At 38.6% G+C, this 26,363-nt stretch overlaps 1 protein-coding gene across 1 annotated transcript in view; it reads right to left on the reverse strand.

Moving 5' to 3' along the window:
- KPNA1 (karyopherin subunit alpha 1) overlaps nt 1-26,363 on the reverse strand; it is a 55,805-nt gene continuing 29,442 nt past the window's right edge. Inside the window, exons 9-14 of the mRNA XM_068698973.1 lie at nt 25,659-25,822; nt 24,748-24,826; nt 22,224-22,349; nt 10,932-11,059; nt 9,947-10,125; nt 1-5,368 (exon numbers count right to left, since the gene is read on the reverse strand). Coding sequence (XP_068555074.1) covers nt 5,181-5,368; nt 9,947-10,125; nt 10,932-11,059; nt 22,224-22,349; nt 24,748-24,826; nt 25,659-25,822 — 864 coding nt within the window. The 3' untranslated portion in view covers nt 1-5,180. The remainder of the gene's footprint in view (nt 5,369-9,946; nt 10,126-10,931; nt 11,060-22,223; nt 22,350-24,747; nt 24,827-25,658; nt 25,823-26,363) is intronic.

Below are 26,363 nucleotides of genomic sequence, written 5' to 3' on the forward strand. Positions count from 1 at the left end.
GCATACTAGAAAAATCTGAGAGGGACCATGAAAGTAACCACCTCTTTCCTAGTACTTCCTAGCTTCTAAGAAAGCACTTCTGAACACACTGTTTTAAAAACTTCATGTCTCTGCCTAAGCAGCCAGCCTAGCTGACTGGAGAACACCCCACATCACCTGATTAGGTCATAGCTTTAGCCTACGCTATTATAACAGTGCCTGATGAAATGGAATATATTAAGCCCTTAGAAAAATGTTTCCTTTCTCCCCTTTGGCTTGGTCTGCAACACCATTTATGTTTATTCTAAGTAGTAAAATTACTAATCCTACACCATATGCCTTATCGCTGTACCTCTTCCAGATGCAACAGATACTTCACAATGCAATGATCGATCTCACAACTTGAACGCTGCCTCAGAAGACCACGCAGGAGCCCTATGTACATTGTAATAGTACTACACAGATACACTGTTTATTTTCTGACTAAGACAGGCATCTGAAAAAAAAAAAAACAAACCTTAACGCCTGCTAGCTAAAATTGGCATGTGAAAGTACTAATGACGTGTTGTGCCAATCCCAGAAGAAAAGAAACCATACTGGAAGACATGGGGAAGTACTTAAAGCTGGCACAGAGCTGAAAACTGCCCAAAAGTAAGATATCTGTCCCCGCAAATCCTTAGGAAAGCACAGAGGTGCATCACCAGGAGCATCATCACTTTCAGAACTGGGTGGTGGGATTTGGTTCTTAACAATCTTAGCGCTGATGTTACAGAAATGCAGGGTCAGGAATACACGTCTTCCTGGGTCAACGTCTTCCTGTCTTCCCTTAAGATTAAAAGAAGAGACTTTGACCAACAGTATTTAGTTGGCTTCAAAGAACCAACACAGAAATACAAGAATGGGCTGAAGTCTCTAGGCAGTAAATGATTGTTTGCCTCCGTGGTGTATTCTCAGGAGCCCCAAACACTGGTCCTGGCTTAGTTGCTGAAATTTTGTTAACTTTCTGCCCCACTACCTCCTGTATCTTCCTGAATCTAAAAGAAGAACCCTGTGTGCAACATTCTACTGGGATCTTTACCAACAGAAAGAATTAAAAATTCTGTTTGCTGCCCCAACAAACACAACATTTAAAGGCATTACAGGTCTGCAGACAGGACGGCTAGATAAAAATACCAGACAATCCTGCGTCTTCCTTGCCCTAATGCCCAATGTAAAGTTTGGCGCTGTTAAAACCTGACAGTTCCTTAGTGATGCTCCAAGAACAACTCAGAAATTCTTGGTTCTCACGAATCTTCTCACCTTAGCAGCTCACAAGGCTTCTGGAATTTGCCTACATGGGGTCTCCACAAGCAGAAACAAATGCATTAACTTCCATTTATACGGTAAGAGAAGCAGAAAATATGTGAAATCCCTTTTCTGGCACTATACCCTGCATAGCAGAGCTAAGAGAAGAACCAAAGACATCAAACAGTTTCCTGGCATATCCTCTGCTTATTAGATGGTGCTGCCTCCTAGCTGTACACAAAACAAGAACAGATCACTGCAAACAGTGGAGGAGGCTACAGGCATTCTCTGAGTTAGTTCTGTCTGAACTGCAACATACTCTTTAGGAAAGCAGAGAATACTGGTTGAAATGTTTCTAACAGCGAACATAATACTTGTTATTCTCGTATCAGTCTGGCAGTTATTCTTGAGGGTAAAAAATGCCTTTTTTCTCATCTGAATCGAACCTCACACCTTTTAACAGTTGTTGTTGCTCCCAGTTTCGTGTCTCTTTTTAAGTGAAAATAGCAACACTGAGAATGCTCCTGTAAAAAAAAAAAAAGTTTCAACAAAGCTGAACGTGAAGTTCACATAATTCCCCATTTCTACTAAAAGATTTCTTTTTATACCTATGAGAATTACACTAGCCACACAGAATCATGTCAGGTAACCAGTATTCAAGTGATAATGTATAATGAACCTCGGACTTTTTCAGAGCACTTTTCCTTCAAAACAGAGTCCTTCGCATGTGGCCTGAATGTCATTTATTAGATGGGTAATGTAACACCACACATTTGGCTCTATCAAATGCAAACAGTCTGATTGCCCTTGGTTTACCAAGTAATTCTGATCAGTCTCTATCAGTAAACTGTTCCTTTCATAATTCATATGTCTTCTCCCCTCCATACTCATGTAATTTGCAGCGTTTGTTAGAAGTAGTATTTCTTTTCAAGTCATTAATAAGGCTAAGTAAAGCAAGGACAAGAACTGGTTGCTGGAAGATCCTGATGAAAATACACTCAATTAAGCACCATTTAAAATTAAATTGAGACCTATGAGTTAGCCACATTTTAATCCATTTAATGTGTGCCATGTTGACTTCTGTATTGTTTTAGTTTTCAATCAAAATATTACGCAGTACCAGTCAAATGCTTTACACAGTCTAAGTATATATGACAACAATATTACCTGTGTCAAACCAAGCCTGTCACTTCAAACAAACATACCAAGTTTAAAGATTTATACTTATCTGCTCTGAATTCACATATCCACTGCAAAAGTAACAAACACTGGCTAGGCTCCTTACACAGGAAGGCACACCATTCAGCTTAAATGGACTCTTTTTTAATTCACTCATTTAGAGGCAACTGTCATTTTTTTTTCTTGGGGGCAGGGGAGGGAAACGCCAATGCACCACATTGTTTTCACTAGCCTGGAAGAGAAAACACTTATATATATATATAGATATATAGATATATAGATACGTATATATATACACACCTACATATTTGTGTGTATATATATACACAGGTGTGTGTGTATATATATGTATATATACACACAAGTGTATATATACACAGAATATACATATATGAATATACAGAATATATGCACACACACTTTGCTCAGATTTGTTTACAAAATATGTAGCATTTTTATACCATCCAATAAGAGGTAAATGATTTTAAACAAATCTTATAGAAATGACATGTTATTGGAAATTTACACGTAAAAAAATCCAGCACAAAAAAATCCAAAAGCTAAAACAAGATTTTGCTACTAATCAGTGCTTCTATCACCCTTCAAGAAAAGAGAAACACAGTTATTTATATGTGATGTAAAGGCAACATTGAGGGTTTTTTTGTTTTTAAATTAACCACCAAATTTAACCCCCTAAAATTACAAAGAATCAAAGTCCATTTACAGATCAAGTGCAGTAAACTAAATGTTCCTTCAGCACAAAGCAGCACTAGAGAAAATAATTGGGAGAGGGAAGGTGGAGGCCATCTGGCTTAGCTAGGGAGGCAGCAGGTGGCTTCTGCAGTGGCCACACAGGTCAGAGTCTCCATCCTGAAGCACAGACAGAACTGAAGACTGTATTTAAATAATGGTCACACAGAGCTGATGTTCAGGCCTTTGCCTAGCTTCTTTCAGCAGTTTGACAAGTGACGTTATTTTATTATTTTTATTTTATTTATTTTTTTTAAACTCTGAATCCAATGGGCTGGTTTTGCTTTTGCAGTGGCTTGTCACTGAGAGGAGTCATAAGGAGGATCTTGCAGACAGTTCTGCCACTAACATTTACCACAGGTACACGACGCTGCAGATGTTAGTGGCATTTTTGAAATGCTTACACTGGACAAATGTGTGTTCCAAACGTCCCAAATGGCTTGCAAGAACATAGCCCGATGCCAGGGGGAGCAGACAGCCTGGAGAATCCATTGCATTTACAGAAATGGAACTGCCACTTTCAATCACATGGCATCTCCCGATGTGTGAAGAGTTTGGTGTCAATGTCAGCTGAACTCAGTGAGGAGTGGCAGGCCTTTGCATCAGATGTCTGTGATCCAAGCAGCTTGCGGAGCCAAGAACATGCTGCTAGCAGAAGAGCAGTCTACAGCTGTGGGTAACAGCTGTCATGCAGTCAGCAATGCCTTATAGATGTCACCTGTAGGAACCACGTGTTCCATACTAATTCACCTGAAGTCCCGTAAACAGCAGAAGGAAAAATGAAATGAAAGGGGCAGGCAGACCTGGGTGTAACATTACTATCTTTTGAATGTAGTGTCATTTTATTTGTTAAATAAGGGGCTTGACCACGAGGACTCTTATCATGAGTTGAAGAGGAAGCTCATTTCATGAAAACCAAAGGAGATCTAACACTCCTTATGCTAAGTTTTACAAATTACGATTTTGTTTTCAGAGTGTAATTTTTCAGAAGAGAAATCTGTTCAAGTCAAGCTGTGTAAAAATGTAAAGAGGCAGATAGGATTTTTTCCAACCATAACTCTAATACCAAGGACCAGACTCTGAAATATGAAGTCAGGAAGGGCTGGATTTTAAGGTAGGCATGGCCAGATCATACTGTGCTGGCAAAAAAAAGTGGGGGTAGTTTCTCCATTCTAGAAGCTGGTTTGGAAAGTCATTTCTGGGGGTGTGGTAAGAGTGACTTAAATTCACAGGTGATTTTTTTTTGTGGATGGAGAGGAAAGACTGGGAAGGTGTACAAATCTCCACAGTGGTCTGCAATCCAGCTTGAGAGCTCAGTGTTGAGAAGGGGAAGGACCAGGTGTGTTCAGTATTCTTAAGAATCAGAAACCACGTCCATTGGAGCCTGTTGTTGCAGGGGACAGAGAACTCATTCCATTATTTGTAACGTTCTGTATGCCAATAACTCCAGCTGGCACATATAGCAAAGTAGATGCATTGCATGTGAAGATTTAACACATCTCACACAGCCATCCAAAGAGGCATCCAGGGAAAAAAAGAAAAAAAAAAAAGTATGGGAAATTAATTCAGCTACGTTCTCAAAGTCTGAATGTCTCCCTGGGCTGCAGGCACACACTGCAGTAAATACGTGAGAAAGGCAGCCTTACCTTGGATGCCAGGAGTGTGGGGGCTAGTGGAGGAGGAATTACTTTCCTGTAACAGGAGTAGGGAATATCTCAAAGTATAGAAAGGTGCCTCAACTCCACAAAGATGACAGTGGAGAGGTTCAGAATCTAGAGAAAAAGGGTGATTCTGGCAACCCCTTGCCAAGAAGGGGGCATCCTGCCACGGAGCCAAGAGTTTTCCGGACGTATGTAAGAGCATGTGCACAAGGCAAGCGAATGAGCGCAAACAGGATTATGGAAAACATTGAGAGAATCACTCCACGGGTGGCTTGTGGCTCAACAACAGGATTGGCTAGGTAGAGGAGCACACAGCATGGGGGCACCTCAGAGCTGGAAGCCTTCCATGGGAGCCTCACACTGCTGGAAGATGTACTGTTGCTGGCCAAGATCCACCTGTGGGGCAATGCTGCTGTCTTCATCCTCTGTTCCAAAGTAGTGCTCAATCAGATCAAAGGCCTTCTGATAAATCTCTTGATTCTCATGGCTCTGCAGGAATTCAATCTTGTCCAGGCCTGCAGAGAAAAGAAGCACATAAAAGTTACAGCTCGGAAAAAGCATTATGGCCATGATCATTTTCAGTCTGCTGTGAACATCACATTCCATGGCAATTCTCTCCCACCTTCAGAAAAGAAAGATCCCACTATGGAGACCTTTACAACACTCACACTCTCCACAGCCAAGGAAAATCAGGTTGAACTACAGGATTCCTTTGCAAATGCACAATGTTCCATAATTTGTCTGCCTCTCCCCTCCCACTCCAAAAATCTAATAAATCAATGAATGTGTGAAAAAACAGGCCTCAAGACTTTTTCTGAACAGAGTTTTAGAACCATGTTTCCTGAAAGTGTGTTCTTAGCACTTTTGTTTACAAGGACCATGACTATACAATCACTTAACTGCAAGTCAGAAGTCATTTTTGGTAATCATCTAGTCCAACTTGCAGCTCGGAGCAGCACTACTAGCAATAGCAGATTAAGTTAGCTGTGCCTTTGTCTAGTCATGTCTTCAAAATCTCCAACAATGGAGACTCCACTACCTACTACATATCATGGGTGTATACAATGCAGTTAAACTTGTACAATCACATCAAGCATGTCGTCAAACTCAAGCCTCATAGTCAGAAAATACGGCAAACGGAACTATCCTTGGTATGTAGGAATGAGGCTATAATGAAATCCAAGTTGTAGCCACCCTAGTAAATCTTTAGTACATGGGGTACTGTAGAGGTTTTCTTGTTCAACTCCTTTTACTGTGTATGGATACTAGAGGAAACAATTATCTGGCATTGTATTGACGTCTCTGCAACCCTGATGTAAGAAGGGAAGTTCTGTTTGTACCTGTGGCTTTTGTTAAATAGGGTACGCATCAGAGGCTATCCCAAGCTAAGATTATGATACTGTGAAGAGAACTACTGATCTCACAGTAACTCGTGACAGAAGACAAAGGGACACAAAAATGAATAAAGGAAGGGAGCATCTATCCCATAAGGAGAAGTTGAGAGAGGTGGGACTGCTTAGCCTATAGAAGAGAAGGCTCAGGAGCAGGTGGGGCCAGGATCTTACTAAGATACGTACATATCTGAAAGGAGATGGGAGACAGAGGGATTTGGCCAACCTCTTTTCAGTGGTTTGTGGGTGCAGGACAAGGGGTAATGGCCACAAGATGGAGCACATTAAGTTCCACAACAACATGCGAAAGGACTTCTTCATGGTGAGGGTGACGGAGCACTGGAAAAGGCTGCCCAGGGAGGTTGTGGAGTCTCCTTCTCTGGAGATATTCAAGGCCCATCTGGGGCCTTGGCCAGGCCCTTTTCAGCCATACCCAGTGACAGGAGAAGAGGCGATGGACAAACTGAAACCCAGAAGGTTCTGTGTGAACAGCAGGAAAACTTTTTTTTTTTTTTTTTTTTTACTGTGAGGGTGACTGAGCACCAGCACAGGTTGCCCAGAGAGGCTGTGGAATCCCTATGCTGTAAATACTCAAAAGCTGCCTGGACATGGTCCTGGGCAATTGGCTAGACAAGATGACCTTCAGAGGTCCCTTCCAACCACGGCCATTCTGTGATTCTCTGAAGTCGTAGGAATCATGGGCAAGTGCTGACAGAATACAATTCGTAAAACACTTGGAAATATATGAGGCCCCACAGTCACTCAAGAAGCAGCAGTGCTGTCCCAATTCTCTGAATGCAGCAGCCACTGATCAAGGCTTCCCAAACCATAAATGAAACCTTTATGCTAGGAACTGCCACACCTCATTCGAGAACCTAAAACATCTCCAAATTAGAATACCCGCTTACTTTTCATGGAAAAACAAACAAACAAACTAGAACCAGACACCAAAAAAAAAAAACTTATTTTGATGCAGCTCTTTCCTGGAAGTCACATATTAATCAAGAAACAATATTCCATGCTACTATCCTCTCCTATACTGCTCTTGACAACCCATTTTTATTTTTTCTTAAAGCTTCAGTGCTGGGCAGCATGGAAACAAGCATAACAAGTCAACTACGCTAACAAACGTCTAAGATGACTGCCTTCAACTTTACCTCTACAGGACAACTCAAGACTACTCCTCTTGAACTTCAGAGCATTTAAGGATATCTCACTAAGGGCTACTTACATTAAAAAAAAAAAAATGACCCAGACAACCAATTCCATCTGATACTACTACCTTTAAGGCAATGAACAATTGATACATTACAACTGGTGCAAAACCTACTTAGCCAATCCAAAGAAGAAATTCTCACCGGAACGCTGTGCAAGCTACATTGCATACCAAGTAAAAGACTTATGCTAAGGTTGAGGGAAGTGAATTGGATTTGAACAGAATTCTGGAATTATGTAGGACTTAACGTAAGTAAGTTCGCAGATGACACAAAGTTAGGTTCATGTGTCAATCTGCTCGAGGGTAGGAAGGCTCTGCAGGAGGATCTGGATAGGCTGCACCGATGGGCTGAGGTCAACTGCATGAAGTTTAACAAGGCCAAGTGCCGGGTCCTGCACCTGGGGCACAATAACCCCAAGCAGAGCTACAGGCTGGGAGAGGAATGGTTGGAGAGCTGCCAGGCAGAGAAGGACCTGGGAGTGATGGTGGACAGTCGGCTGAAAATGAGCCAGCAGTGTGCTCAGGTGGCCAAGAAGGCCAACGGCATCCTGGCTTGTATCAGAAACAGTGTGACCAGCAGGGCTAGGGAGGTGATCGTCCCCCTGTACTCAGCTCTGGTGAGGCCGCACCTCGAGTACTGTGTTCAGTTTTGGGCCCCTCGCTACAAGAAGGACATCGAGGTGCTTGAGCGGGTCCAAAGAAGGGCAACGAAGCTGGTGAGGGGCCTGGAGAACAAGTCCTACGAGGAGCGGCTGAGGGAGCTGGGCTTGTTCAGCCTGGAGAAGAGGAGGCTCAGGGGCGACCTTATCGCACTCTACAGATACCTAAAAGGAGGCTGTAGAGAGGTGGGCGTTGGCCTGTTCTCCCACGTGCCTGGTGACAGGACGAGGGGGAATGGGCTAAAGTTACGCCAGGGGAGTTTTAGGTTAGATGTTAGGAAGAATTTCTTTACTGAAAGGGTTGTTAGGCACTGGAACGGGCTGCCCAGGGAGGTGGTGGAGTCACCATCCCTGGAAGTCTTCAAAAGACGTTTAGATGTAGAGCTTAGGGATATGGTTTAGTGGGGACTGTTAGTGTTAGGTTAGAGGTTGGACTCGATGATCTTGAGGTCTCTTCCAACCTAGAGATTCTGTGATTCTGTGTGATTCTGTGTATGCTTAGGGAAAAAGCCAATGACAGGGAAAGGGTAGGATCAATGCAGATCATAGAGAAACAAACATGACAAAGTAGAGAAACAGAGGCAATATTAAGACACTGGTTGCATATAATGAGTATGCTCATCGAGCCAAAGCCCTGTACCTCATCATCCGTAATCTGCACTACCTTTTTGTTAAATTCTGTTTTTAGTTTCTCACTGTTCTAGTTTGTTAGTAATAGACAATAAATTATATAAATCACCTTATTCTGAGTCTGTTTTGCCCATGATGATAAATGTTCAGCAATCAACCTGTCCTTATCTCAACCATTGAGCCCTTTCCATTCTGTTTTCTCCCCCTTTCCTTTCGAGCGGTGGGAGTGAGAGAGCAGTTGTGGTGGAGTTCAGCTGCCCAACTGGGTAAAACCACCACAACCATATAGATAAAATATGAATTGTGTGTCATTTCAGTATTTTTGAAAGTTTAAGGGCAGCTGTGAGTTTAGAGACAGAATGTCCCATCAGAGCAGTATGCAAAGAGGATAGAGGATCAAGATTCATAAAGTGGAGAGCAAGCATATTTGCTGTGTCCTTTGTGCTTAAAAAAAAAAAAAAAAAAAAAGAGCTATACAGAAGAGAGGAGCTGTCACTGCCTGAACAATGCATTAGGGAAAAATCCCACAGCAAGGCAAGAGTGTTAAACAGCAAGCAATTTACAGGCCTTCAGACTTCTAGACAGACTGCTACATAGTTTTACCCTTTATGACATAAGATTATGCTTTTCTCAATGATACTTAATTCTGCTGAGAAAAGCTGCTGAGGTGAAGAGAGAGATACCACATCGGACAGAAAATGGCCAGACTGAATTGAGAAAACCCCAGGCCTGTTAACAAGGAAACTAACCTTAGGAGTAGACATATCTCAGAACCAGGACTAAATGCTGGCAGTGCATGCCATAACTACAGCAAAGCCAAGCCAAAACAAGAATTTGCTGCTGCTGGCAGAATTCTGCAGGGCAGCAGAGAGGGAAAAGAAAGGCCTGAAATCTGAGAAACAGAGCAGAGCTCCTGAACTTTTATCTGCTGCAGAGAAAAAATACTAGGGCTGAATGACATCCAGGAGGTTTCCGCAACGTGAAAAAGAAAGAAATAAAATATTCACACACTATCTCCAACTACATACAGACAAAGGTAACGTGAAAACTGAAGCACATTGGTAAACAATTTGTCTAAGAACAGCTAGTTTTCAGGTAAAAGTGGTAAGAAAATTAATACAATCTGGTCTACTGAAACTCTAACAGATCCATGATCACTGCTTTAATCCCTGCCACCCACAGATGTTTTGCTCATACCATATGCTTCCTCAATAAGAGCGCAGTAAGGATTAATGCCAGTGCCACTGCATTTGGATTCCTGCTCTCCAAGCCTCAGGATGTTCTCCAGCCCATTCAGTGCTACTTGCACAATCTTTGAGTCCATTACTGTAAGGAGGTCACAGAGTGGTTTGATGCATCCCAATTCTACTAAATACCTGAAAAACACCACAGACAACAGTTAATTGTTTGTAAAGTTAAAACCGATATAGCCATTTAAGCATTTAGTGTGAAGTATAAAGAACCAAAACAAACATAAAATATCAACTTGATTGCAGAAACTGGAAAAATTACAGACATCTATATGTATCCAGTCAATTCTGCTGAAAGACTGAAAATATCTTTAAAATATATTATCTGTCTACACATTTCTATGTGTAGAATGATAATGAAATAATAGTCTAATTTTGTAACTTTTATTTATAAATTTATAAGTTTATAATGTATCTTATCAGCTTAACTATATTAAACTATAATTTAAAGTATTAACATTGTATAGAGTTATATATAAGCATAATATACTAGTATAAGTTAAACAGAAAGAACAATGAACATGAAGCCCTTGTCTCAGGGGCTTGGGAGTACATCTTTCAGCCATGACTCTCCAGGTTGCATTTTGTTACACTCTGTAACAACCACTGTGAAAAAGTTTAAAAAGTTTAATTTGTGGTTTGTTTGCTTTTTTTCCACATAAGAGGAATGGTTCAATTAATGAAGTAAGTATTACAGCTGAAATTCTTCTGAGATTTCTCCATAAAGGAATGAATGGCTCATTCACAACTCAATCTAAAGATGTCATCTCTCTGGAGACAAACTCTGTAAGCATACAGAATTTTACATACAGACTGTCAAAACTGTACCAACTCTTTACAGAAACATTTTTGAGTTTCTATGTTACTAGCTTGGTTTCTTGCAAAAACACTAATTCACTCAATTTCATTGAAACATTTGTACTATTTCATACTTGATCTGTTCAGCAGAGCCTCCAGATGTTGCATTTGTGATTGCCCATGCAGCTTCCTTCCTCGTCCGAAATTCAGCTGTTTGCAAAATATTTATTAGAGCTGGAAAGATATGGGCATCGATGACTGTCTGCAAAGAAGAAATGACATGTCAGGGTTATAATAAAAATTAGAAATAAATTCCTTGTCCTGAGCCTATGCTCAGCACCACACATTAAACAATGAAACATTACTTCTCAACAGGCAAAAATCAGTTTACAGCTTTACATTCTAAACCCTAATTATCACTGGAGTTAGCGTTTATCCCAAAGTAATTCATAACATGTTCAGACTGAACTATCACCATATCTAACGCGCAACTTAATTATACCTTGACAGCAGGAGAATGCCATATTTCCCTTATTTTTCCAGGTAATGAACCACTCAGATCTTAAGTCCACTAACTCATTAAAATCCCCCTAAGCGGGAAAAAAAATTCATAAACCTGTTTGTGAGATACTGTATTTTGGCAAGACTAGACAACAGAGAAAAGAGAGAATGTATTGTAAGAACTAAGAACTCCTCAAAACCATGTATTCTTTCCTGGTGAAAAGACAAAGCAACAGATGGTTCAGTAATATGGTTAACTGCATAGCCCATCAAACAGATACAAGTCAAACAAGTACTTAATCAGCAGCACAAAGTTTCTAGTAACTGCCCCTGGAAAGAACCTTTTACAGTAAAAAAATAAAACTGGTTCAGTTACACACCTACCACAAAGATCTGAAACACTTTCTTTCATAAGGGTAACTAAAAGAAACAAGAGCCTAGGGTTGCGTTTTTAAACCAACCATTTAATAAGGACATTATCACTGAACTGGTAACACCAAACTCAAAGAAATCCTTTGCAAGGAGCTCTACAGACAGAAACAAACCACATGGAAACCACATCCAGCATAAAGTTACAGGCAATTCACTGGCTGGACAATTACCCAGTGGAAAAAAAAACAACCTGTTGACATTTCTTTTATCCTTCCTGTTTATTTGGGCAGCCAAACTGCATGAATTCGTAAATCCATACTGTGCATTAGTTTTATCAACAGTCTCCTTTACCACAGAATCTGCAATTCCATAAAGGCGATTTGTGGCCCTCGACTAAAAAGAGTGTATGAATTTAAAAGCTATCACGAAATAAAACTCAACAGGAATTGGATAAGAATTTTTTTTTTCTTACATTTTTCTGCTTTCTAGCATTGAAAGGTTTCATATTTGCATTAGATTGAGGGGAAACGTTCACTAAGAGTGACAAGATTCAAAATCAATCCTTTTATAATTTTCTGCACCGCTTAGAGGTACAGGGCACTATAGCCTCCACCATCTTGCCACCAAACTTCACCAGAGAGCAACTTAAATAAATAACAATAGTGGAATATAAGAAACTCAACACTGGGGTTTTTAGGTATGTCTCTTAGCTTCACTGATCGTAACGCAACTTTTCTGGAATCTAGGGTAACATATTTTGAAGGAACACATGCAAGACTGCGAAGATTGGTACAATAAAATTTTAAGAAACCCTTTGTCTTTGCTGAACGTTTTGAAGATTATTGCTTCTTAAATCCCTCTTCCAAACAAGAACTTTTACAAGAGATTTACTTATAAAGCATCTTCTCAGAACAAACTTCTTTAGTAATCAGAGAAAGTTACACAGTAGCACCCAACTAAATCAGCGTATCTTAGCCATCAGGCTGCAAGCATTTTAACTTTGATCAACAAAAGCAAAATATACCTTAAAATATTTAAATTTAGACCTGTAGGAGGTGAATAGTAGGGAGAATTCCAGAACAAGGGGTACTAGCAATGGGACAGTAACAAGTGGGAAAAATCACAGATCTAAATTCTTTTCCTCCAGGCTCATTAATTTTGATCTCTTTGCTTCAGTGAAAAGCCTGGTGGATAAAAGCACTCTCCTGAGAGTGGCAAAATATGCCTTTGAACTTTTTCAGAAGGAAATGAATCCAGAAGTCTTGGGTGAATGATCAAACTTCTAAGCTATTGCATAAATGATTACAGGTACCTTGTGTTCACTTCCCTGCTGTACCACAAATTCAGCCATCTTTACCCAAGAACATGATAAAAGACCACAATGATTACTACAGCCTTTGGTAAGGTACTTCATGCAAGGAGACTGGCTCAAGAGAAGACCAGCAGTCATTAGACTTTTAACTTTCCCACTGCTTGACATGCGTTAAGTGCTGTCACCACCTCACTCCAAAACGAGTCCCAGTTAAACGCACTTAACTACCCCTCTATAGTACAGCACGGTTTTTCAACTAGCAGTCTATTGACAGTTGAAAATCACAGGCCTTGTATTTGTAAAATAAATATTTACTAGATCAGAAAACAGCTTGCTTTGAACTTAATATCTTCACTGAACTTTACAAGTTCAGTTAAGCTCCAGTGGGGAGAAAACAATAAAACATTGAAAAAAAAGTGCTAGCAGCAGCTATTATTTTAAACCCCATGTTTACAGCCTTTCTTGCAGTGATTATTCTTGAAGTCAAACTAGACTACACATGGACTCCTAGCTCTGAAATCTTATGTTAGAATAATTTCTATAGAAATAAGTCATGTGTTCCTTTCAATTAGATTTACTTACACAATAAAACAGTAAGCCACTGAAACAGATTGCTGTTGTGTTTTGCTTTTCCCCTTGAAGAAAAGCAAACTTGAGGCAGAGCAACACCCTAAAGGACTGTGGTAAGGTGAGATCTGAAAAGTGATGATTTAAATATTGATTTGAATGATTTTATTTTTTTTTTTAACCTTATTACCAGAGTATGGGCATCTGACTTGTAAATGTGCTGAAAACTCAAGTAATGTAGTGAATATAAAGAATGTTCAAGATTATATCTTTCAAATAAAATGAACACTGTTAAGGGATTTCAGTTTAATAACTTTAAAAAAATGATAAAAGTAAAAGATGAAAAAATTTCATGGTGTAAACTAAAGACTGACATACAAACATCTCGCTCTGCCAGCTGTTCGAGTGTTCCGCTATTCCTTGAAAAATTATAGGTGCCTTGGCCATTCACGTGGGCAAATGTCTCATACTAGCTATAATGTAAAAGATATTAAAACATTCTTTCTGAGCAGCTGATGTACGGTAACTTTCTTATTTATCTATGCCTTCTAAAGGTGACTGAAATTTTTAAAGGAGTCTGATGACAGCAGGCTAACAGGGTAACAATTTTAAAGAAACACTTCAAGAACCATGTCATTTTTAGCAGTTCACATAGATTTTTCAATCCAAATCACTGTTACAATCACATGTAAGAAAAATATTTTAACATCCTGCTCCAACATCAATCAAAAGCAGATGCACATGAAAGTGTGAACTCTTCGTGTATTTCAAGTTTTTAAATTCAGTTACAGCAGTGAGTTTTAGTTTGACTACACCTGTAGGAAAAGATATGTGCTCATTTGTGTAGCACCTACTTATTACTCTGCTGTCTCTGCCTTTGATGATCTTGCTCAAAAGCGAAGAATAATTCTTCTTCTTCTTTCTTCAAAGAAAAATTCATCTTCTCAGATGCTGTTCATGTTTCTACAGCATTCTCTATGTTTCTCTACCTGTCCTTTAGTCTATACAGTTGCACCTCATATAAAATCAAGTTGACATTTTATGGTTCTCCTTACCACCCACTTCATTTCCCATCATGTCCTCTGAAAACTGATGTATGTACAGGGCAACACTGAAGATCTATACCAGAACCAGAATAACTTTTTGTTTGCTTGTTCTATTTATCCCTTTCCTTAAGATTTTAAATACTTATGTTGATTTTAGGCTGCTACTGGGCACTGAAGTAGCATTTTCAAAAATGTTATAAATTGGTTTTATGCCCAAGAGCTAATGCAGAGCCCATCCTTTTAAAAATGAAACTAACACCAAAATTTATGCCCAATTGCATCCCTTCATGTTTGTTGGAACTGAACTCTGTTTTGACTTATCATTGAGTCTTTCTGAAAATCAAACTGAATTTGAATCAAAAACTTAATTTTCAAATTTAATTTGAAATTGAGTTGTAATACCCAGTCCTTTAGCAAATCTGGCCCTTGCTTTTGAAGTATTTTTTTGTTGTTGTTTTAAAACAGATGGCATTCCTGCAGCTCTGACACTCCAAGAGGGTTGTCTGTCTCTTCGAAGCACTTCATCCTTTTTATTTCTTTTAATCAAGCTTATTCACTTCGTAATATTTGATTTTAAAGAGCTGAGACAGATGAAAATGAACGTTCAGAATTTTATTACATCACCATGCATGCTGAATCTAACTACAATATAGTCATGGTTAGGGAGCAGCTCTTCAGCAGCAGTGTATTAAATCAGTACATGAACTGGCCAATACCAAATTAATTTGCTCCTCTTCTTTGGGTTCCCACAAATAAATCACTTATGGTATGCAAAAACACACATATAGTGTACAAGTGCCTACACATGAATCACCACATGCCTGTGATAGCAACAAAGTCTTACACTGCGATTGTGTTCTGCTCCTGCAAGCTCTCTTATTACCTTTAGCAACTCAAGATTACAGTCCCCACCTTATCTGGGAGCTGTGAGTATTCCTACTACTACGTTCTCCTCCTCCAGGCTGGGAATTTTAGTTCACAGGGGTTTCTCCATAACTTGTGATCCAGTTATACTGTTTAGAGATTCAATTTACAACTGCTTTCTAAATGACCTAGCAAATATTTGTAAGGCAAAGCCACTTCAGATGATGGCATATAAGTACAAACCTGCTGCCATATGAGTCAAGAAGGAAGCACTTCAGATCTCATTTCTAATGGGCTTACATTGTTGACACTGACACTAAATCCATATACTCCAAGCTGTGTATAAAGTAAACTTTATACTAGTTTACACAGGTTGCTATTGCTCTCAGGAAGAACCTGCACTATAATGAACAGCACTGTGTTAAGCTGTCTCCACATTTTAGGGTCTGACCTCCAAAAAATATAGTAATATGTACTGATGAGGTTTTCGGACAGAAAAAAAAAAATCAAAGGTATCCTAGCTGTGCTACCCTCAATATGGTGTGATGTACAGATGCATCACATGTGGAAGCCTAACAGCAATTTTACTTAAACACAAACTTAAACCTCAAAATCACTCGTCTGACTTTTGCTGGTCCACAGACAAAGAAATGTGACATTTACAGCAACACCATACTTTGCTCCTATTTGAGAGGCTTTTTAAAGCCCTGCCACCACAAAAAGCATATGAGGATTTGAGACCATCTGTGCAAACTAAGGCATGAACCAAACACATTTTATACTTAAATAATTTGATAGTTTGCCTGTGTAAACTGCAACTCTGCATGTGAACTGTGGTATTCTTTTCCCACGTCCTCAGCCTTACTCTGGCCTTTTTGGAGAAGACCTGACAATTCTCAGCTTGTATCTTTACCCAGTTTGTAAAAATGCATTTCATTCTACAGTTTCTAGAACTGATAGGCAATGTAGCATTTGCTACACTTGCTTATAGCACATTTCATCAAGGATAGGAAACCCTAAAGAAGAAATGAACGGCACAGATCCTGTTGCTACCACATGTAGCCGTATTCAGGTTTCCAGATGTTCTTGTGAGAATTTAAGGTATATCAGAAAAGAAGTGATAAGTTTCTTAACCTGTCAACAGGAGAGAACTCCTATGATGTCTTCACTGTCAGATATGGAAGATTGTATCTGGTGTACTGCCTTTCATAGCTTTTCAACAGGTTGCATTTTCTGAGGCATCTGATAGCCTTTCATACCCTTCAGAAGGGTCGACAGTCAGGATTTAGCTTCAGTTGTGCAGTTCTCCTTCTGATTCCCAGGAAGATGTAGTTCCCCTTCTCCCTGACTGGGGAAGCTATCCACTGAAGTACAGCAAAGCTGTATACAAACTAGGAAATTAACAAACAAAAACTATACTTAGTGACAATCATGACTGCATCAGGATATACACATCCATCCCAAACCTTAAAAGCACAGAAATAAAGAGGGGAAAGACTGCTGTATTCCATCACTTTTCCATTGCCTAAACACTGTTGATAACACACTCTGAAAGGCTTTCACTTCCACGTTTGGTGGGGGAAAAACAAAAAAACACTCCTGTGTTTTAAACATTAGATACAAACAAAGTTCAGCACACATTTCATGCATGTTAACTTACATTGCTTACCAGTAGGAAGAGTTTACTTGATTGTGTTTGAGTGTGAATCTAACAGTGATAGGCTCCTGTCTTATCTTTTAGAAATGGCAGTGAAAGCCTTTGGAGTGCGCTAACAACATTATAGGCAGTATGAAAGTGGAAATGAATATAGAAGTCCTTCCCTCCAACTTTATATTTCTATACTTCTGAGTGGGTGGATGGAGGAAGTGTAACCCAATGCAATCTTAAACAACACTAAATATAGCTCTGTCTGTTAATATTGGTTGGGTAAATATGCATTAGATTTATTGAAATATTTCATTTTCTTCTTGGAGTGCTGAAGCGATGCTTAGATTATTGTTTGAGCACTACCCAGAACTTCCATGGTATTCAAACATCCTGATGGAGCAACAACCCACTCATTAGATCAGCTTGTAACTTGTAATAATGTACTTACTATGCAAAGCAGATATTTAACTTTCAGGAAATACATTACCATGGAGTGAATTTTTTTTTTACTTGATGACTTCTGGCTAAAGATTGTGAGCGCTCAAAATCCAGTTAATACAGCACAGACTGGAATAGATCTAGTTACAGTCTGTAATCTGCAATTTGGAAGGTCTGAGGAGGAAGGAAAATAAATGACTTAGTTCAGAGCTGCATCTAGTATTTAGAATTCCTTCTGTAATGAAGGGCAATTCTCAAGAACTGACATTTTAATTCACTGCGATGTGTGACGTTACCTTTAAAGTTCATTTCTACAGAATAAAAAATGCAACATGGATGAAATAGGTCCATCCATGCACTTAGTAAATTGGATATTCTTCACAGATGGGAATTATCCCTTGTCCTCTCAGCTAGTGAAAACAAAACAGGCTTCTACTCTCTACGCTACATTTTAGCATAGGACCATGTTCAAGAAGAACTTTACCAAAAGCATAGTCCAACTTCAGAAACTATTTTGAAGCATTTTTCAACTCAAGCATTTACAATGATTGATATGGAGTAGGAGTTATCTGAAAGAATAGCTCAAAGAAGGAAGTTTGTGAGAAAAGCAGACGTATCCGCTCCAGAACTGAAAGGAGGTTTTATTACACCTTGAATCTCACATGACAAAATCTGTAGTCAGAGTAGACTCTAAAGAATTGGAGCTTTTCTGGAACCATTTTATACATCTGTGATGCAACTTGCAGCATCTGATAATCACTGCAATTACACTTGCAATTGCTAATAATTATTTCTAAGAAACAGCAGCTTCAAGATCTCCAATCAAACAGGTTGCAAACATTTGATCATCCTTTACTTCACAACTTCACTCTAACAAGCCTCTTTCTTCAGTTCCAAAAACCTAAGCCTCGAGGTGGATGTGATTTGCAAAATGTCCCAATTACCCAGATAGTTAACACCTGCTCCAGATAAGAAGCACTGTGTGTTTTTTTAAATCTCAGTTTTACAGCTGACAATATAGATTGTATTGGTAATGCACTTGGGAGAGTCAGTATTTCACTACATAGCATGTGTGTGCTTAGAGTTCAGAAATAGCTCAATTGCTCTGAATTGGTCCTAGGGGATTCTTGAATGAGGAACTACAACTTTCACTTTTGAGAATTTTCTTCTCTCTCTCTTTTTTTTTTCTTTTTTTTTGAATTTAATGCAAACATTCATTGAAAAACAGGCTTCCAACTTCGTTTGTGACGTAGCCAAAGGCAGGCTATACTTAAAGCTGAATTCCTTTAAATCTAAATGCATTTTGGTGATGTGATATTTTCTTCCTGACACAAGAATACCAAGAAAGAGCTTCTTCCCAGACAACAATAACTATTTTTCTTTGCAAAGCAAAAGGGTTCTTTTGTACTTCTAAAGGACCACCAGCTAAAATTTAAGGTGCAATATTAATGGCTAATAGCATTAATTTCCCCATCTTTGCCTTCCCCACCTCCCTTTCCCAAGGCATAAGGCAATTCTATTCTGTTCTCAGTAGAAAGAGGTCTCACCTAAACTGGTGATGAGGCATTTTGAAACCTTTACAAACTACTGAACACACGCAATTTTGTTTAGCTAGACCACCTAACAAATTTGTTTAGCTAGACTAGGCAAATTTTGTTAACTTTAACAAAAGAAATATTACATTATCACTTTTTTTCAAATAAAGTTGAGACAGCAACTGAAGACTCAGAGGTTTGTGAAGGGTATAGTTAAGATTCCACCTACACCTTTACTTTTAGATGTCTGAGCAGTGCGTATCAGGTGTAGGAATAGTGTCTGTCCTTGTTAGCACAGTAACTCCTTCACTTGAACAGAATGATGCGATAAATTGAATACTTACGTAGAAGGCACAAAAGCAAGTGGATTATTGAAATAGCTTCTAGGTGTACTAGAACAAATTACCTCTAGAACTCTTCAAAATTATATCTTCAGTAGATCACGAATATGAAAACAAAAATCCTGAGGTTTTGAAAAAATGCTCTAATAATGAACTTCACTTTCTATTGCCACTTTAGATACTTGTTTCTTTATGGAATGACTTTATTTCTGATTTTCTCAAGATCATCTTTTTCATAGTTTGCAACACTCCTACATGATTCTGTATCTTAAAGGACCTCCAATAGAATTGGGAAAAACGAAATTAAATAAATGTGCTGGGGTGGACTGTTCCACAGAACTCTTAGGCTTAAAACTCTTAGGCTCCCCAGAGCCTCTTAAGCTTCCTGGGAAAAGCAAGAATAGCCTACTAGATAGAAAGAAGGAGGAGCAATATTTTCTAAGGTAGTAACAGTATGGATAAGGCAGCCAAAAGATCCTTCACTGCAAGAAAAGCAAAGGCAAAAACATTTTTACCTTATTACAAGTGGTAGTAACTACCTTCTCAGCACTGCTAATTGTACAGCAATTAGAATTGCTGATACAAGAAAAAACAGGGATGCAGTTGCTGATTTTATACAGTGCTTTATCTTATATATTCACCTAGTCCACAGACCTAATATACAAGCAACAGCAAAGCTAGAATTGAAATTCTTGGAGCTCTCCCAACATTAGATCAAGTGACCAAATCCTTCTCAATCTGACAAAAAACATGATTTTCAGTGGAAAGAGTAAAATCTTGACTGAGAAATGTAAATACAGCTGTAAGAGGTTTGTTTGCTCTCAGTTCTATCTTAGTCACATCCTTGCATCAAATGAAAAAGACGTAGCTTTTCAGCTCATAAGTTTTATTTTCTTGCCTACTTATTTTCTAAGATGAGTACCTCTTAAGTTAGATAAATATTCACACTTAATTACAGAAAGTTTAGCAGACTTATCTTCCTGAAAAGTCTCATCTTCATTTCCTATTTTTTTCTGAAAGGTAGATGAAGACCTCTTCAAGATGTTAAGACTTTATGTTGCCCCTTCAGCAGATGAATATTGTTTGTAAGGTAGAAGGCTTAACTAAACTGCTGCAAAAACCACCTGCAAAGCATGTATCAGGGCTTCATCAGGGAAAACAATGCAGCTTTTTTCACAATCTCATGCAAGATTTCTGCAAAAAAGAATTACATCCCTTTGGTGAAGAAGCTTGACCACTTCATGCTAATAATGCTGATACAGAATGAATAATCAAGAGCCATCAGATATAAGAATAACAAGTGTTAGACTGCCTTCTAAGGAAAAGGATATGACAAAAATATCTCTCAGTCACTTCTGCCAGCGTAATATGGACTTGGATTGCTTTCTGCCTGGTTACTACACAGTGACAAAAATATTTCCAAAGCCTAATATTTCTGCTATTCTTTTCTATTCCTCAAAGACTAGATGCCTTCAATTGGACTTCCACACATCCTCTGCAATCCCTGAGAATACTCTCTATATCCTGTGAGGGAGAAGAGCACTGAGAAATGTAACTTCAGAAAAATTAAGTTTGATTTATGCAAGGAACCTTCATTCAACCAGCTTGATGGGGACCTAGTACATTTATCAGATGCAGCCTGGTTTCACTACAATCTTGTTTTTCCATCAGTTCAAAGAATCATAGAATCATTCAGGCTGGAAAAGACCTCTGAGATCATCTAGTCCAACCTTTAACCTAGTACTGAGAAGTCCACCACAAAACCATGCTACTAAGTTCTACATCCACACACTTCTTGAAGACCTCCAGGGATGGTAACTCAACCACTTCCCTGGGCAATGCTGGAAAAAAAATAAGGAAAGATGTTCTCCTTAAAAGCCAAACAAAAAAATTCTTAGTATGGTTGTTCTTAAAAACTTCACACCCAGGGAAAACAAAAACATATTGAGCAGTTTCTTCATTTCCTAGTCTAAGAAAAAAAAAAAAAAAAAAAAAAACCTGTAGAGGAGATGGTCAATCTCTCACTGGGAGACAAATCCCAGGACTTCCTCCTGATGGTTGAACCTTAGTCCAGATTCTGAACAAATATGTGGTCTTTTGGAGGCCTGATTTTAAAGATTGACGTAAGGGACTGAGACTTTCATTCACTTGTGTGTGCTACCCCTTAACATGATAGGATTACAACATTTGGTGCAGCCAGGAAGGACAAACCCCAGAGCAACATGTTAGACATCTCTACTACTGCTCAGTTTAATAAAAAGCATTTTTTTTGATTTGGATAAGCACAACTGCCAATTTTAGCAATTATAAAAATATATAATTACGACAAAGTATTTACAATGTAGTTGGTCCATATCTGGTGGTGAAATCAAGGAACACCTAAAGCTATTTGATTCTCAAAGTTCGTAGCTTCCTTGTTTCCTATTTGAGGATTCCTATATCATAATTGTCAAAGGCATGAAACAAATAATTTAAAGTTTTTCTTGAGCTTAGTCCACTTTTGTCATTCGTTAGCATGACTGTCGCCCCCCCCCCCCAATGCGTGGACAGTTATGAAATTAAATAATTCTAAATTTCATCTGAGGGATGACTGAGGCATTGAAATATTCTAATTATCCCCAAAATCCATAATAGACTTCTGCTTATAAATAATTATATATTCATATAATTGTGTATATACAATGCAAAAAATAGTTTGTGTTGTATATACACAACATAATTTGTATAGTTTGTGTTGTACCACCCAATATGTTCTTTCTAGCCTGCAAGACAAAGATTACCAATCATAGCTGAAAAGGTTACCTGGATCTGGGCTCTGTTTCCAGCTGTTATATTAGATATTGTCCAGCAGGCTTCCTTTTTGATAGATTCTTTAGGGCTGCTTAGCAAATGCAGTAAGCTCTGCAGGGCAGAACAATTCAGAATTACCTGAATACAAAAGAAAAAAAAAATCACATCTTAGAGGAAATTTAGAATAGAGAATTACAAGAAATAAGGAATGTGTTATCTTCAAAAGCTAGAAAGTATATGCCATCGAGATAATTTCCCCAAAAGCTTTAGTTTTTGCTCTATTTTTTAAAATAAATGTTTGCATTTTATATGCAGGAAAGTTAATGAGAAAAACAACTGAGTAGTTCAAATAAGACAATGTATCTTCATTATCACTGGAACATACCAAGATACTAACACCATTATGATCAACAAAAATTAGACACTAGTATTTTCCTATATTCTGGTCTTCTATGCTTCTGCACATCTGGAAGCTCCAGCTACTTCTGTTTCCTACATCAGCTGGCACAGCAGAGCAGACAATTGCCAGTGTTGTGCCCAATGACATGAGTGGGCAATTCTTGATGTAAAAAAAAAAAAGTAAAAAATTGGAACTTCACAGAAGAGAAGGTTGGCTTTTTTAAATGTTAATTAAATTGCCATATTCTAAAAGAGTCAAAAATCTGAAGAGCCTACCAAGAAAAGTAGTAATTTTGCCTTGTATAGCGAAAGCAGGTAGCTTACAAAGACCGTGTGATGCAAAATTTTTCTGAGAAATTCTTCAGCCTGCTTGTGAAGGTGAAAAGGATGAGAGAGTCCAGCTACATAACAGTGATAATTTCTAATCTTGAAATATGTGGACTCCCTTGCTTATCACTCTCCCCCTTTCCACCCTCTACTACCTCCTCTCAGACTCTTCACATATCCCTAAAACTTTCCACATTGCAAATTAAGAATTTTATAAAATAAAAAAAAAAAGAAAGGTTATGGTTCAGGATTTTCTTACATATATGCTGGGACAAGAGAGGTTTATTTTTTTTCCTCATACATGCCATCTTTTTTTTTTTCCCCATCTCCAAGCACCGGCAATTATTAATTGTTGGAAGTCAGACATTATGTAAAAGCAGGCCTGTGCTTTGAGGCTGTACACAAACCTTCTTTAGGCAACTGGTAGAAACGTATTGACTGTTAAAAGCTGGGCTCTTCCTTCTCCCTCCAAGATCTGTTTACATGCAGAGATTTCAGTGTGTGTTCTGGACCCCTCTTTAGCATACAACATTGTCTGCATGCAGGATCATCAAGCTATCTTCCTTTAAATATTCTTTAGAATTTTAGGAACACTTGGTATGCTCTTCTTAAAAAAACAGCATGCAAAGGAGTTGAAACGTTTTCTTGAACTGAACTCTAAGATTTCAGTTTATGAAATGCACTATTTAATTATCTCCATTACACGTGATTTAGTGATCCCTTGGGGTTTTACTTAGAAAAACAACACTATGAAATCACAAAGCACATCTCATGAGCAATCTGCAAAATAGCTACTGAGAAAATACAAAAATGCCAATGCAGTCTGGCTACCCAACAAAGTAACAATAAAAAAAACATGTTGACTTCCTCTAGCACTAGTGACAAGATATTCAAACATTATCTTGCTGCTGACTAACTTATCCTTGTCTCTGACCTCATTGTCAGAGAGCAATAAAATTCAAAAGGATACACTTATACAAGCCAAGAAGTAAGCACTGAACAAGCCTCAAGGTGAGGAAATTGAATTTTAACTTCAGCATAATTTACATGGAAGAAGCAGTTCAATGCTTTGCATAGGAAATCTCATGCTTTATGCATCTACACTTGACTGAAAGCATTTTTTTCTAGACTCTTCCCATCATCTCACACATTTAGTTTCTATCACTATCTCCTGGATGTCCATGTCACTTCCTCCACAGCACAAACCACCTCATTTGCAGCTACCACCACTTCTTGATCCCACTTCTGCCATCAGCGTTAACAAAGCAGCCCACCACAGCAAGCCTGTTTGAGTAGTACCTCTGAGGCATCAGGTTCCTGGCTCCCAGTTTAATCCCAACACAGTGGTGGGAGCCACTGCCTAATACCTCTCCAAGGATGTACCCAGATTGTGTGACATGCTATCCAAAATCTGACCACTCTTTTTTGGTGTATTCATCATAGAATATGTTGACACTGTTACTGGTGTCAAACATAACAGGCCCTCTATAGCCCCACCATGCTACAACATTCAGCATAAAATTCAGCACAAGAGGAAGACTAGCTTTAAATAAACCAGAAAGGAAAAGAAAAATATCAAAGAGCATTGGACAGCTACATCAGAATCCCAGACACAATTATGTAAGAATCATGTAAGAATGTAAGAAAAAAAATAAGAAAACCAATACATATTTTGAAACAACTAGTGTCAATGTTTTCACTTTCAAACTTCAAAAGAAACGGGACAAGGTGCTTGTGAATAGGTTATATCAGGTTAATCACTATTGAAAAGATGAACAGGGGTACAACACAAGAGAAAGTGAATCCATACCTGGGTCTGGATATCATCTCCTGTGACTATGTTCCCAACAGCTCGTAAGGCAGGAGACACTACTTTGTAGTCGTTGTGCCTAGAATTACCAAAGAAAGACTGAAGTGTTAACCATCCTGAATTATCATCATCTTTACCTCCTGAAGGAAGGAACATGAGCTAGGGGAAAACTTCCTTGCTAAGTCTGACTTAATTCATCACCTGAAACAACATACACTTTGATTTTAAGCTAGCGGTAACTGTTTCTAGGGTTACATATAATTTAGCAGCATAAAAATTCAAACATGAGAATAAAAAAACACAAGTACCTCAGAATATAGGCATCTTTGGGAAAAAAATCAGCTTTAACTATGAAACATACTTAATGTAGTGTGCACAAAGGCAAATAATGAGACAGAGGAATACAGTCCTCTGTAAACAATCATTTAATCATATTCTGCCATCATATGCATTCGCCCCTGCACTGCATCTTCCCATCACCATCGTTAAAATCAGGACTGGAAGGAAAAACTAAAGATTTTTCTGAAATGAAAACACTTCTTTACAAAAAAACATTATTTTACGTAACACATTCTATTCATTAATTCAATGACAGATTTGCTTTAATCTAACAAGCCTTAATTGCCTTTTTAATTTACATCATTGAAATCTATTGTTTCTTGGTTTTAGGTAAATGTTACAAAAATGCATCTGTTAGATGTGGGAAAATCTTTTTAGAAAGAACAGAACTAGGCCAGAAGAAGTTCCATTCTGTTGCTCATGAGTGGAGACAGGTAAAATTATAAAACTCATATCTTGTTTTTTAGAAAATTATTAAATTTCAGGATATATCTAATTATACTTCCTGTTGAAGCAACCTTGATTTTAGGGAAAGAAGTGAATAATGCATTTGCTTAGAATGAATTTCTTACATTAGCAGTTCCACAAGTCTTCTGCAGACTCCTGCATCAATCACAGCCTGGATTTTATCGTTGGGGCCATCAGACAAATAGGACAAAGCCCAGCAGGCATCAGCTAATACATCTGTATCATTGACAAAGAGCAGCCAGGAAAGCACACTGAGACAAGGTGAAACCTGTAGAACATGAAAAATAGATACGTACGTTACACGATTAAAAGGGCAAGAATATTTATTAACGTCAGTTAATTCTGTACATGGCAATAGAACTATTCACTGGCATCAAAAGAAGCATGGCCAGCAGGTCAAAGGAGGTGATTCTCCTCTTCTACTCTGCTCTCATGAGACCCCACCTGTAGTGCTGCATTCAACTCTGGGACCCCCAGCATAAGGAAGACATGGAGGTATTAGAACATATCCAGAAGAGGACCACAAAGATGATCACAAAGGGTCTGGAGCTGCTGGAGCACCTCTCTTATAAAGACAGGCAGAAGGGGTTGGGGTTGTTCATCCCGGAGACAAGGCTCTGGGAAGAACTCATAGCAACTTTACAGTACCTAAAGGGGATCCTACAGGAAAGCTGGGGATGGACTCTTTATCAGGGAGTATAGTGATAAGACAAGAGAGAATGGTTTTAAACTAAAGAAGGGAAGATTTAGATAAGATAATAGGAAGTTTTTCACTATGAGGCCAGAAAAACTGTAGATGTCCCATTCCT

This window comes from Anas acuta, chromosome 1 (genome assembly GCF_963932015.1).
Source record: "Anas acuta chromosome 1, bAnaAcu1.1, whole genome shotgun sequence".
Taxonomy (NCBI): domain Eukaryota; kingdom Metazoa; phylum Chordata; class Aves; order Anseriformes; family Anatidae; genus Anas; species Anas acuta.